Here is a 13,026-nt window from a genome sequence, read left to right as displayed (position 1 = left end):
CCACCACGGCACTGACAAACGGTCCACGCTCAGTCTGCGACGAAGATCTCTTTTGTATGAGATACAGTGATCCTTGGGAGGGTTAAGGGGCAGAGGGGAATAGGTCCCCTATACAGACTGGAAGAAAGCAAAAGTGGGACTAGAGCTAGCTAGTCCCATAAGCCAAGGACACTTACTTGGTCCTCCCACCCAAGTGACAATCACATCCACACTTGACATGTTTTGTATTTTTTAATAAAGTTCGTAATCCAATGGACACACAAAACAAAACTGCGCTGAGAAAAACAGTTTCATAAATTAAAAAGTGTTAGGAAGTTGTGGGAGAGGTCAAGGTCACATAGGAAGTGGGAAGCCAGTCTTTTTGTAGTCTGTGTGTGTGTGTGTGTGTGTGTGTGTGTGTGTGACACTTCCAGAGAGCGGGGGCAGGGCCCGTGCTGTAACGAAGCGCACTTATACAAATGAGTGACAATACAAAGTCTGAGTATGAAAATAAGATTTTCTCTGAAAACACATTTTTGGCACAGATTAAAAAAAAATGTATGTCAGGGGAATTTGATTTTTAAGTCAGTATTATATATATTTATATATATTATATATTTATATATACATACATCCCAAGTTCTGCACATCCCACCAAGAAAGAAAATCCTTCGGTTTGCTCTTTTTTCGATTGTAAGCTGTACATCCTGGGTGAATCAAAGGTGGTGGTGGCAGGAGAATTAAGAAAGGTGACAGCCAAATGAGCAAGGGGAAGAGAGGGTGTAGGGACAAAACAACCCAATGAAATGTTCCTTGACCCCAAGGTTTCAGCAGAAGGTTGAGTCCTGCGTTCGAGTCCTGATGTGCGCTCACGCGCTCCAAGACACCCAGAGTGCCACAGCCTGTCTTCACTATACGCAAGTCCGAGTCACTAATTTAGTGCAAAGGCAGTTCAGTTTTCTTGTTTCTTAAAAACAAAAAAGAGTTCCACTGCCCTGTTTCTTTTCTCCAAAAAGAGGAGAGAGAAACCCAGCCCCAAGGTGTCTGCGTGTCCATCAGTTGGTGGTCTGTCCTTGGGCTAAATGTCATGTAAACATACACAGTAGCAGCACCACTGCCCAGAGGAGCCTGCCAGCCCGAGCCAGGCGGGCGGGCAGGCAGGAGGGCACGGCTGGCCGTCCGGCAGTGGAGCCTGTCCCCTTCGGCAGCTTCTTCCTCCACTTGGCTGGGTTGTCCTGTGTTTAGTTTTTTTTGCTGCAGTCTTGGGAAAACACACTGAATGGTGGCTGACCGGTCAGGGGCTCACACAGAGGCAATGACAATCATGAGGTGAGGAGAAATGTTGGAGATGCTGGCGAGCAGGTCGGGGGCCAGACGGGACAGGTGGCTCTCAGAGAACTCGCACGGTGGGAAGATCTGCAGCACATAGGCGGGCTGGGGGAGGGAACGAGAGATAAGAGGGGGGACCCCCGGCCTTCACATCGCCCACCCCACTGCCATTCTTCTTGTACACGTTTCCAACTGGAGGACCAACGCACACAGCCGGACTGAGTCAGTTCCTAACCAGCCGATGTCCCCATGACTTTGTCCACCAAAAGAAAACCAGGTGTCAGGAAACTAACATGAACTTCCTGTGAACCTCTTCTATATCATTAAGCTACAGAAGAACCTCTGTTGTCTCAGCTGTCCCTTCCTTGACTGTCTCCAGGACAGGCGATGGTGGCCCCACCCATACATTCTGCTTGTTTCCTCCACCCAGAATGCCCTATGCCCACCACCCCCGAGAAACTCCTGAGCTGCTCTAGCCGGCACTGGTGGCCCGTGCCACCAGCCTAGTCAGATCGACCGGCCCCACCTGCGCGTGCACTGAGCCAGGACACTGGGCGCGAGGCTGACCTGATTGGAGCCAGGGTTGGGAACATTGATGATCCCTGCAGCCTGCTTGGCCTGCAGATAGGTGATGAAGGCGGCCTTGAGAGACTCGGTCTGGCTCACGACATCCTCTTGGTCACGCCCACAGGGCAGAGCCAGCAGCAGACAGTAATCTGTCTCCACCTGGGACAGAAGGAGCCATCAGTGATCAAACGCTTCCTCACGAAACACGCAGAAGCCTATCCAACCCACGGGATTTGGCCTGTATGTGCAGAAAAGCCCCCCAAGTCCACCCTAATGTTTGTTGAATGGGAAAAAAAGCACCTTGTTTTATGTCTAGAAGCATTTCATACACCCGGAGGAGACAGAACATGTCCTTTGTCATCCACTCTAAGAATGCCATTGCTATATCCCATGACAAGCCAGGAAGACAGGCAGCCGGGGGCCACCCACACCTTGTACCTCTGCAGTGGGGCAGCTGCTCACCCGGGGCCCTGTCTTACCGTCATCCTTCGGGCAACCCCTTCCAGCTGGGAGACTTCCAGCCGCATCCTCTGGGCAATCCTCAGGGGCGGGCCCCCTTCAGAAAGGGGCAGAGACCGATGGGCCAGGACGTTGTTGCCGGAGACAAAGTGGAGCTGCACAGCAGCTGTGTCGTTCTTGAGGGCCAGGAGGCCCTGCCACACGATGGGGTACTTCTGTTAGGGTTGGGGGGGAGGAGAGGGACAAACAGGAATGAGCTCATGGCTGGAGAACAGAGCCATGCTGGGCGTGGCCCTGGGCAGTAGCTTGCTGGGCTAAGTCAACTGATGATCTTAGGACGTTTTAACACGGCAAAGCTCGGAGGGGAGTACTGGGGAGCCCCTCCCAGGCTTACCTTCAGAAGCTGGACCATGTCCACAGGTCTCTGGGAAGTCAAGTGTGGAGAACAATCTGGTTTAGGGGAGGGCTGGGCTTCAGTGTGCAGCAGAGCCAGTCCCGGAGGGGTGCTAGGGCCTGAGGTTGTGGAGACAAACAGCGGCTGCTTCGGGGCAGCCTGAGCAGGCAGAGGGCCCGGGAGGTCAGGCTTGGTGGAGACAGATACCGGGGAGGGATAGGAGATCTGGCTTGTTTCTGCCTGGGTCCTCTGAACCTGGACATGAGGCTCAGCTGGTCTATTTGCAGGTATGGTTGGGAGACGAGGCTGCTCTGCTCCTGTCTGGGTCCCCTTCGCCTCCTGGGAGACCTGCGGCATCTTGCTGCTTGGTGGCTGGCCTGGCTGGCTAAGCTGTGAGGGCTGGCAGGGCTGCGTGGGCTGGACGGGCTGTGTGGACTGCACGGGCTGCTGCGCAGGCTGTGTAGATTGCACAGGCTGAGTGGACTGCAAGGGCTCACCTTCAGGAGGAGTACCCTGAGGATGGATGAGAAGAGAAAGGGACAGAGTCAGAGTCTGTAACGTGCAACACCCCACCCCAAACCTTACTGGCCTGGGCCCCAGGCAGGGTCAGCTGCAACCATCTCCTCTCAGCTAGGGGCTTTAATCTGTTGGTGATGCTCTTGGGCATTCAGGATTGAAGATTCTGGTTAAGAGGTGGTAACCTGTTCCCTCCCTCTTCACCCAGGCAAGCAGAAGACACCACTCCGTTTTCCACAAAGAGCTCCCTCCTGTCCCTAATCTCTCTGCTGTGATCTGATCCCTTCAGCCTGAAATTCAAGAAACTTCCCTCTAAACACACAAGAAGAGTGACATACTTTAGGAAACACAGTGGCACCTAAATCACTCTTTGCCCCGGAAGGCTAATTTGTGGTGCTCTCACCTGAGTAGAAGCAGCCTTGGTCCGGGAAGGCAGGCCAACAGAGGTGGTGGCAGGAAACTGAGCATGTGTGAGCTGAGCCGGGCCGTGGTAGGTACGGATGTCCCCATAGCGGTACTCCTGAAACAGCTCCCCACTGGAGTGCACTATCTGTACCCCGTGGGTCACCACCACAGGCGGGCTCAGAGGCAGCCCCTGGAGCTGGTTGCTGGGGGTGACGGTGAGGATTCGAGCCTCGCTGTGAGGGGCAGAGGCAGGGACAGGGGCAGGGACGGCTTTGGCATCTGTCGTCTTGGCACCTTCTTTCCCTGGCTGCTGAGGCACCTTGCTAGCTGGTGGTACCTTCACCGCGCCATCTGCTGCCCGGGGCTGCTCGCTGACTGCTGTCACATGAGGATGCACCATGATCCTCACATCCCGGGGAACAGTGTATGGGTGCAGTCGGTACTCAGACTGCATGACCAGCACTTCCGACTGCACAGGGGCTGTTGCTCGAGCAACAGGGAGGTGGTAATGAACTTCTTCCTCTGGAGGGTGCTGGGAGGTCAGGGCAGACACACCAGCTGTGGCTGGCTGGGGTGTGCCGGCCCGCTGTGGGGCCCTGACCTCTATTTGCTGGGGCTGCAGGGGAGCCCGAGGAGAGTGAAGTGTCTCTGGCCGGATGCTGTAGGTGATGCTGGGCGTGTTCATTCTCACTTCACCCTGGGACAAATGGCCAAGGGACACAGTCTGGGTGATGCTGTGGGGTGGCATGATGACAGACTGCTCTGGGTGTATGCTGGAGATGAACTGAGGCACCGGAATGCCTGCAGCCAGCATGACCGTGGCATTGGTGGAGAGCGCGGGGGACGTGGTGCTGCTGGGATGGCATGCCCTTGGGAACGGAGATGGAGCAGGCCCACTGGGTCGAGGAGAATGTGCATCTGGCTTTGTGGCTGCCAAATGGGAGACATTTCGATCTGTTGGGGTGCTGGGCCCCGAGGTGACGTGGTTCACTTCTGCAGGCAGTTTGCTGGGCAGAGCAGGAGGGTGGTGAGGAGTGAGAGCAGACCCCAGGTTAGCCGGCTGAAGAACCTTGGTCTCTATTTTGAGGGTGACAGGGTCAGCAAGCTTTTTATTAGTGGTGACTATGCTTGGGGTGAGAACCAACTGGTTGTGAACCAGCACTGGCGGTGTGTTTATGCCCTGGGTGAGAACCTTCACTGTGCCACCCTGGGTGACAGGGGTGGACACAGAGAGGTGAATGGGCTCAGGCTTCTCCAAGGAAGGACGGTCGGCCTTGACAGATGAAATCACCGGAGACGCGTTATACGTCTGGGCAGTGAGCACCAGAGTAGAATGGGTGGCCACATTTGCATAGCCTGAAGGGGCTTGAGGGCCTTTGGGCGGTGGCTGTGATGGTGTGACAGCATCGGGTTTGACCTGTGACTTGGACACGGACTGTTGAAATTCAATGTCCATGGCACTCGCCGGCGGGATCTGGCTAATCTTGGCGCTGATCCGCTGTGGGCCTTCAGTCTTCTGCCCTGAATAGCTCAGGAGCACAACCCCTTCGGAAGTGTTCACACGCAGCCCGGCCCCAGAGCCCGAGTCTGCTGGACGCTCGTCAATCACAGACATAGACCCTGGGTGGAACCGACTGTTTTCATTAGTGCTCGACCTCTGCTTGCACTTTGCTGGCGGTGCAATCACCGCACCCGCCACAGTCACCGCACCCGTTGTTGTGGCAGTCACGCCACCGGATGCAGCAGTTGCCGCACCCGCTGTGACCGTCACCGCTCCCGCTGCAGCGCTCCCTGCACCCGCTGCAGCGCTGCCAGCACCCGCAGCGGCGTTCACCACGCCTGCGGCAGCGTTCACCGTGCCCACAGCGGCATTCACTGGGGCGGTGAGAACGTTCACTGGCCCCGTCAGCACGTTCACTGGCCCCTTCAGGACGTTGACGGAGCCGGCAGGAGTGTTCACCAAACCTTTCAGCGTCTTCACGGGGCCTTTCAGGGCATTCACTGGGACCAAGGAGACATTCACCAGGCCAGTCAGGGCGCTCACCAGGCCAGTCAGGGTTTGAGGAGCTGGTTTTGCCAGAGTTATCTTTTGCGAATTCTCCAAGTCAATGCTGACAGGCATGCGGCTGATAACAGAAGTAATTTTGGGAGCAATGACTGGAGCCACCTTTTCTTTGTCAGTGGCTACTGGAACCTCTGGAGCCTGTGTGTCAGAGACGCTAGTTACTGGAGCTGCTGGTTTTTCTTCTACAAGAGGCTTTTTAGGTTCAACTGCAGGGGGTGGTGTCTCATGCAGACAAGGGGCAGCGCTTACAGGCTCTGCAATGGCAGCTGTGACACTCGTGGAAGTGATGCCCGTGGCAGACACGTATTTGGGGTCCATGAGAATCTTTCTCAGTGTACTGGAGCTGGTGTCAATGTCAGAGGCTTTTGTGTCTGGGGGAAGCGCTGGAGATGGAGTGGACTGAGCCCGAGGTTCCTCCTGCCGTGTGATCCACTCTGTCACCTTAGTAGGGGGACTCTGGTGCAAGATCCCCCCAGAGGTTATAGGGGGTGGGAGCTTTGCTGCAGTCACAGAAGGAATTGTGGGGGTGGGCATGCTTGAATCACTGGGCGGGGTCACTGGATCACTTTCAATGATGGAATGCACCTTGAATCTTGCTTGGGGCTCATTATCCACCAGTGCTGGCTGTGAAGGAGGGGGAGGGTCTGGGAGCACAGTCATCTTGGTTGGAGTTTTTTCTTCAACACAGCTTTCTTGGGACAAATTTTCCCCAGAGGGAATCTCGCATGAGTCAGAAGCATGTGGTTCTGGAGGAATGGCCTGCGGATTCTCATTCTGCTTTTCTTCCTGCGGAGTTTCTGAGGGTTGTACCGTTGTTGCTTCATCTGTAGCAGGACTACTGCTTTGAACTAGGTTGACTTTTGAGACAGGGGCCTCTGCAGTAGCCCTCTCTGCAGTAGCCGTTTTCTTGTTTGTATTCCGTTTGCGGCGCGATCGAGTCATTTTCTGGCGCCCTTTGTCTTTCCGAGGGAGAGCAACTTCGGCTTCTTTTGATCCCTTGGTTTCCGGCACTGGGTGGGAGGTTTCACTGCTGTTCTCTCCAGCGTCCTTGGTATCTGCTAGACCTGCTGAGGGGTGAGGGGCACTACCTGCTGGCCCAGAAGGTTCTGTAGTAGCCTCAGTCTCCAAGATGCCAGACACAGCCTCATCAGTCTCAGGCTCCATTCTCACCTCAGGAGACTGCTGCTCTCGAGACTGGGGCTGCAGGTCTGTCTGAGATTCTGCAGGGTAAGGTGGAGGTGCTGGGAAGTTCTCTGGCTCCCCAGAAATGTCATTGATGATAGAGCCAATAGCTGCAGCCAGTTCCGTTTCACTTGCCTGGTGTGCGGGCTTGTCCCTGTCCTCTGCAGAGAGGCCCTCTGGTGCGTCTGCAGCTGCCGCCTTGAAAGCTGCAGAGGCAGAGGTTTCGGTGAGCCTTGCAATGTTCTCCACAGCCTGCTCCAGCTCCATCTGCTTGGCCAACTGGTTTGCTTCTGGGGACAGCTTAGAAGCAGACAGATCTTCCTTCTCCGGCTCCTTGTCTGGGTCAGCGGGATTACTGTTCACCTGAGACGACAGACCCTCCGTTGGGGGACTCCCACTCTTCTCGGGGGACACTGCCACAATCCCAGCTTCCTTCTCCACGGCCAGTTCTGCAGGGCCTGCAGCCACAGCAGGACTGACAGCGGCATCCGTGGCTTTCAGATTTGCAGATTTGTCCACTGCTGACCTAGAATTTCGAGATCTTCCTCTCTTTGATTTGGAGTTTTTTTCTGGGGCTGGTTTTTTCTCTACCACTTCAGCTGGGGTGGTTTCAGGTGGACTTTTGTCTGCGCCAATTTCTTTTCTGTCCCGTTTCTGTTCACTTCCTGCTTCTTCTTTATCAGTCTTAGATTTTGTGTTATTTTCTTTCACATTTACTTGGGGACTCACTTCAGGGGTGGCCTCGGGACGTTCAGTGTCAACTTTCGGTTCATTTTTTCCCTTTTTCCCTTGTGGGCCACCAGCAGCAACTGATTTTTGGGACCGTGGGGATCTCCATCCCTCAGCTGGCTTAAGTGTTTCAACTGGTTCTTTTGCCTCCGTCTCATCATCTTCTTCAGCTCGACGGCGCGTTTTCGGAGGCCTTCCCCGCCTAGGGGTAGTGGGGACCGCCACGGCCTCCTGAAGCTCCCGCTCCAATCTCTTTCTGGTCACTCTCGGCTGCTCGACAGGCTCCTTGATTGGAGAGCGGCTTTCGTGGTCACCCATGGTTGCATAGACACTCCTTACATTCCGGCGCCGTGTTCGGCTGAGGGGCAAACTGGGCTCAGGGTGGTCAGTGTCCGTGGCCGAGTTTTTAGAGGCAGTCCTTGTAATCTTCTCAGCCTCCATCTTCAACTCTAAGAGCTTCTGGGCTTCTCCCCGAGGAGAATTGGACCGCTTGAGTTTTTCCCGGTCTATCCTCTCACTCTTCCTCGTGACGGGCTTTTCCACCACACTTGCTGCAGCTGCCAGAACTGGAGTCTTGGAACGTTTACTTTTGTTTGGCTTTTTATCTTTTGTAGCAACTGGAGGATCAACCTCTACATCTTCGGAAGCCTGAGGCTGAACCTCAGGAACAGCTTCAGCTTTCTGATTTGCGCAGGGCTCAACACTAGCAGCTGAGTCTGGCTTTTCCACTTTTGGCTCATCAGCTTCCTTAGGCTTCTGAGTCGGTTTTGAAAGCAGCTGGGTATCGTCAGGTTCTGGGTCTCCACTGGTCTCGACATGGGAAAAGGAGGCCCCAGGAGTCGGAGGCTTGGCATCTAGGGAAGGCAGCTGGTCGACTGATGAACTTTCCCCGACAACTGACGGAGTCCCGGCGGCATCCTTCTCAGTGTCCACTCCCGGAGGCGAGTCTGCTTGCTCAGGTTGTTCCACAACAGAAACTGGTTCAGAGGCAGGTTTTGCTTCTTCTGAAATGGAGGCTGGCTCCGTGGTTTTCTCTTCCATCACCAAAGGCACCTCGCCTGTTCTATCACCTACTGTCTTCTCCACTGATGACGATGCCAACTCGGGAGCTACAACTGTGCCACCAGGAGGCCCAGTGGGAGTCAGGGTTTTCGGTTCTGACTCTTTATTTTCAGAAGTAGCTTCTGGGGTCTTGGGATGATCCTCCATATCTTCCTGTTTCTCAGCTTCTTTAGGTTTTTGGTCTTTTTCTTTTTCTTTCTGTTGCATTCGTGTGAGTTCCATAAATCTGCTGTGGAAAAGAACTACTGGCTCTTGAATCAAATCAGTTGTGCTGTTCACTCCATCAGATGCCTGCCTCCCGTATAGCCTACCAGAAATGAAGTCAGGTTCCTCATCTTTTCTCTCTAGGTGCTGCAAGCGCTTGGAATCTTGTTCAAAGATTGAGCTGTGTAAAAAACGAGAAGCAAATAATTCTTGCCTTTCCTGTTCTTCTTCTTTATGATCATCTTTTTTATCATCTATTTTTCCTTCTGAATCAGTCCGAATCTTCTTCTTTTTCATGTACCAGGACGGAATAGGTCTCGGCGCAGAGTCAACCTTTTCTTTATCTTTGTTGTTTCGAAAATTAGCAAATCTAGAGTCCCAATCGAGAAAAGACCAATTTTCTTCTCGAGACGAAGACAGGGATTTAGCTCTTTCGAGCAAAGCCTTGGTGTCTGGGGTGATTGTCTTATCCAATGCAAACGAATAAAATTTGTTCCTTTCTAAAGAACTGGAGAGCCTTTCGTCTCGTTCACGTAGTTTGTCTTCTCTGTCCCTCAATAAAAAAGATAACCGAGAACTTTCGTATAATGCAGATGCTCTGGGTGAGTGGGATTTATGCTCACCATCTTCATCAGAATCAGAAGGCACCTCACCAGGTTCCAAGTCACGTACAGACCTTTTTCGAAGGCTGTCTCTCTTAATTATGCTGTTTGGGAAACTCACATCAAATCTGCTGGCATCCTGCTTAATTTGAGAGTCCCACCGATTTAGTTCATCTTCAGAATTCAAGACAGATAGCTTTATTTTGGCCATGTCTGCCATCTGTTCTCTCTTGCTGGAATCATAAGGATTAAATTTTAAGGCTTCTTCTCTGACTGTTATATTAGAAAAGGGGAGACCCTTTTCATCTACTTTAGGAGACCCTTTTACTGACATTAGCCTAGGAGAGCCTATGGGGTCATCTTCCTCGTGGAAAGAACCATGACGGATGTTGGGAGAACAACCAGTCCTTTCAGAATCTTCACTGATTTGGCGTGAACTTCTGTAATTCCTCTCTCTCTTGGTGCAGATATCAAAATCAACATGATCCATCCTTTTCTTCTTGCTGGGAGGCGAGTCATCAGTGACATCTTGAGGGGGTTTACCTACCTCATGAACAAGACTACGTCTTTCATAGTCATCTACATCTTTTTTAGGGCTGCCAAACTTCTCAGACTTGGCTATTTCCATCTCCATCTGCTGTTTTCTACGACTCTGCTCCATTTGTTTTCGGTAACTCTGCGTGTGATCAATATCAATGCCAATTTTTTCTTCAGTATTTACTGAATGTGGTTTCTCTTGGCCTGATTTACATTCAAGTACTTCATCACGAAGACTGCAATAGTTTTTCCTTGTATCTTCTCTCTCTGGTCCTTGATCATCTAATAGCTGCAGCTGTTTGAGCTGTGGTTTTGACGGTGTGGGTTTCTTTGATTGGATTTCTTGATTTTCCACAGATTCACCTACTGTTTCTCCCAGCCTTGCTTGTAGGTCTGACATGGGTCTTGGGCCAGTCCCAACAGAAATACTGGCAAGCTCCTGACAGTCTTTGGGGCTGGGAACAGCATTAAGTCTGTCTAGTTTGATCTTTTTAGAATCTCTTTTAAGAATTTCTTTCCTCACAGGCTTTCTTTCAGACTCTCCTTCCCTCAGCAGAATGACATCTCTAGATGATACATCAGCCTGCTTTTTTAAAAGCACCCGAGCATCTTCCATCTCTGGACTACTTTTCTTGACTTCTGATTTTTGCCTTTCTGCTTTCAAATTGGAATCTGCAAAACGCCTTTTCCTCGCTTCCAGCTTTTCCAGATCCACGGCGCTTACCCCATCAGCAGACTGCTCTGGTTTTAGGTGCTTCCTAGGTTTAGGCCTACTTTCCTTATCTACCACTTCTATGTGGCTTGAAAGTGCCTTTTCCTTTGGCACTTTCATTCTAACAGATTCCAGTTTAGACAAGTCCGATTTTGCAGGCTCTATGTGAGAGACCTGAAGTTTCTGATCTAGGGCAGAAGACTTCACAGTGTCATTATCAAGCTTGGCTTTCAGCTTTTCCAAAGCAGTGTGGTCAATCACTTTCCCCTCTTTTTCTTTCACCCGAGTCAAAACCACACAAGGCATGAGTTCTAAGCGGTTTTTTGCTATTCCTTCTTTGTCAGCTTTCTCTCTGTTCAACTTATTAGAACTCCTTGATTTTTCAGGACTCTGTTCTCTTTCATTTTCTGGGTCTGTTTCTGATGACTGAGAACTAGGGGAATGAACTTTTCCTTTTCGTTTCTGCTTGTCAATTTTGTCCTTTTCCACTTTCTCCTTCCTTATTAGGCGTCTCTCTCTTTCTGTTCTCTCAGGATCAAAAGTTCTTTCCTTATCTGTCTTTTCATTTTTTGTATAGCGTTCCAAACGGGATTTATCCAGTTTATCATACCTTGGAGGGGAGAGTGAGCTACAGCTTCCACTCCGGTCTGAGGACCGGCTATAAATCCTCCTCTCAGAGTCACTTGGTAGTCTCTCGGACTGTGAAGGAGATGTTCCAGGGCTCTGCGGGCGTCGCAAGTGCACGGGGCTCTGACTGCGTTCGATCGGCCTCCTCTCATGGTCTCTGTCGCGGTCAGAGTCAAATCGTTCGCGTTCTCTTTCTCGTTCCCGTTGCCTGTAACTGTATTCCCGGATATCTTGTTCATAAGGATCACTTCTGTAATCCCTGTATTCCCGAGGATCATCATAGTATCGAGATTCATAATAGTCTCCTTGATAAGTTTCCCATTCCGAGTAAAATTCTCTCCCTCGAGCTGGATAGTCCCGCCTGGAATCATCACCATATGTGCCTGGAGTACGAACATTCTCATAATATGTGCGATCTTGGCTATAGTCATAAGAACCTCTTCGTTCCTCTCTGCCAAAAACCAAACAAACAAAAAATACATCAGTTCTTTTGTGTGTCATTTATATATCAAATCATACATATAAAGATTACAAAGTCCTGCTTCTAAAAATCTCTGCCATTATTTAGTCATTAGTTAGACCTGTACTATAATTAATTTCACTTTTCTCATTTTACTTTTTAACGTGGCTCCAAGAAAATTTAAAATCACAGATGTAGCTTATATTATGTTTCTATTGGTTAGCAGTGGTTCAACCTTTTTTGTTCTTTTAGTGTTGGGTATTGTGACTTACAATAAGCACTAGTATTAAAGAGTATCACATCCCCACATTTCTAAATCTTTCGTAATTACTTTTTTGTCAAAAGAATTGTGGTACAATTCTTACCACAACTTGGGAAACAAATACACTGTGTTCTGGACACAGTATTTGAGGGAATAAATAAAATGTTACTTAAACTTTAAGCCCGTAGGCAAATGGGCCATCACTTGTTTTCCTGAACTGAACTATCGTTAGAGGTAAAGCATTTTTTTACTAACTACTCGTGAAAAACCATCAGGGTTGAGCTCTGGGGAAATTGGTTGTAGGGGACATTTTTCATTTAAAAACCTTCCAAGTTATTCAATGACCACTGTATAGTATTCTACATGGAAATGAGTCAAAGAAATATATATGTTCTATGATTTAAATAAAAATAAAATGGCAAGAAGAGGCAGTAAAAAAGCAATACATTCAACAGGTTTCTGGCAGCCTAATCAGGATTTGGCTCATCCTTATCACAGAACCTTTTTATACTTGAACTTGGACGTCTAAAGGCATTTCTCACACACAGCCTTTTGTCTAACACATATGTATAGGAAGGAGATCTAGTGGTAACGATCCAGAAGATTTCATCTCACAGGCATGTTTGGACAAATAGCTTGATCATACATATTGATAATAGTTTCCAATTTGAAATGTGATGAACTACTGAAGAATCTGATGACATTATGTTAGAATACTTTAATATTCAGTCTAAAAAGAAATCAGTCATTTTGGGGTCAGTTTTATGCTAGCAGAAATAGCCTAAGTTAACACAAAAAGCCTGATTCAGACTATGAAATCTTAAATGATTCTGAACTGTATTGGTTCTTAAAAGAAGAGAAAAAGTATCAAATACTACATACCATGACTCACTGAAAAAATTAACAAGGGGAAATAAGATTTACTTTTTACATTG

At 50.1% G+C, this 13,026-nt stretch overlaps 1 protein-coding gene across 2 annotated transcripts in view; it reads right to left on the bottom strand.

Moving 5' to 3' along the window:
• Window positions 1-218: 218 nt before the first annotated feature.
• Window positions 219-13,026, bottom strand: part of SPEN (spen family transcriptional repressor) — a 72,380-nt gene continuing 59,572 nt past the window's right edge. For both annotated transcript variants that reach the window (XM_045860031.1, XM_045860033.1), the window contains 5 exons: window positions 3,648-11,820; window positions 2,729-3,241; window positions 2,355-2,549; window positions 1,876-2,034; window positions 219-1,413 (listed from right to left, as the gene is read on the bottom strand). In XM_045860031.1, the coding sequence (XP_045715987.1) occupies window positions 1,282-1,413; window positions 1,876-2,034; window positions 2,355-2,549; window positions 2,729-3,241; window positions 3,648-11,820 (9,172 nt within the window). In that variant the 3' untranslated portion in view covers window positions 219-1,281. The remainder of the gene's footprint in view (window positions 1,414-1,875; window positions 2,035-2,354; window positions 2,550-2,728; window positions 3,242-3,647; window positions 11,821-13,026) is intronic.

This window comes from Phyllostomus hastatus, unplaced genomic scaffold, assembly GCF_019186645.2.
Source record: "Phyllostomus hastatus isolate PE091 unplaced genomic scaffold, TTU_PhHast_1.1 phas_scaffold_182, whole genome shotgun sequence".
NCBI lineage: Eukaryota > Metazoa > Chordata > Mammalia > Chiroptera > Phyllostomidae > Phyllostomus > Phyllostomus hastatus.
Note: the sequence above shows the minus strand (reverse complement) of the source record. Positions and strands in the feature narration are given on the sequence as shown.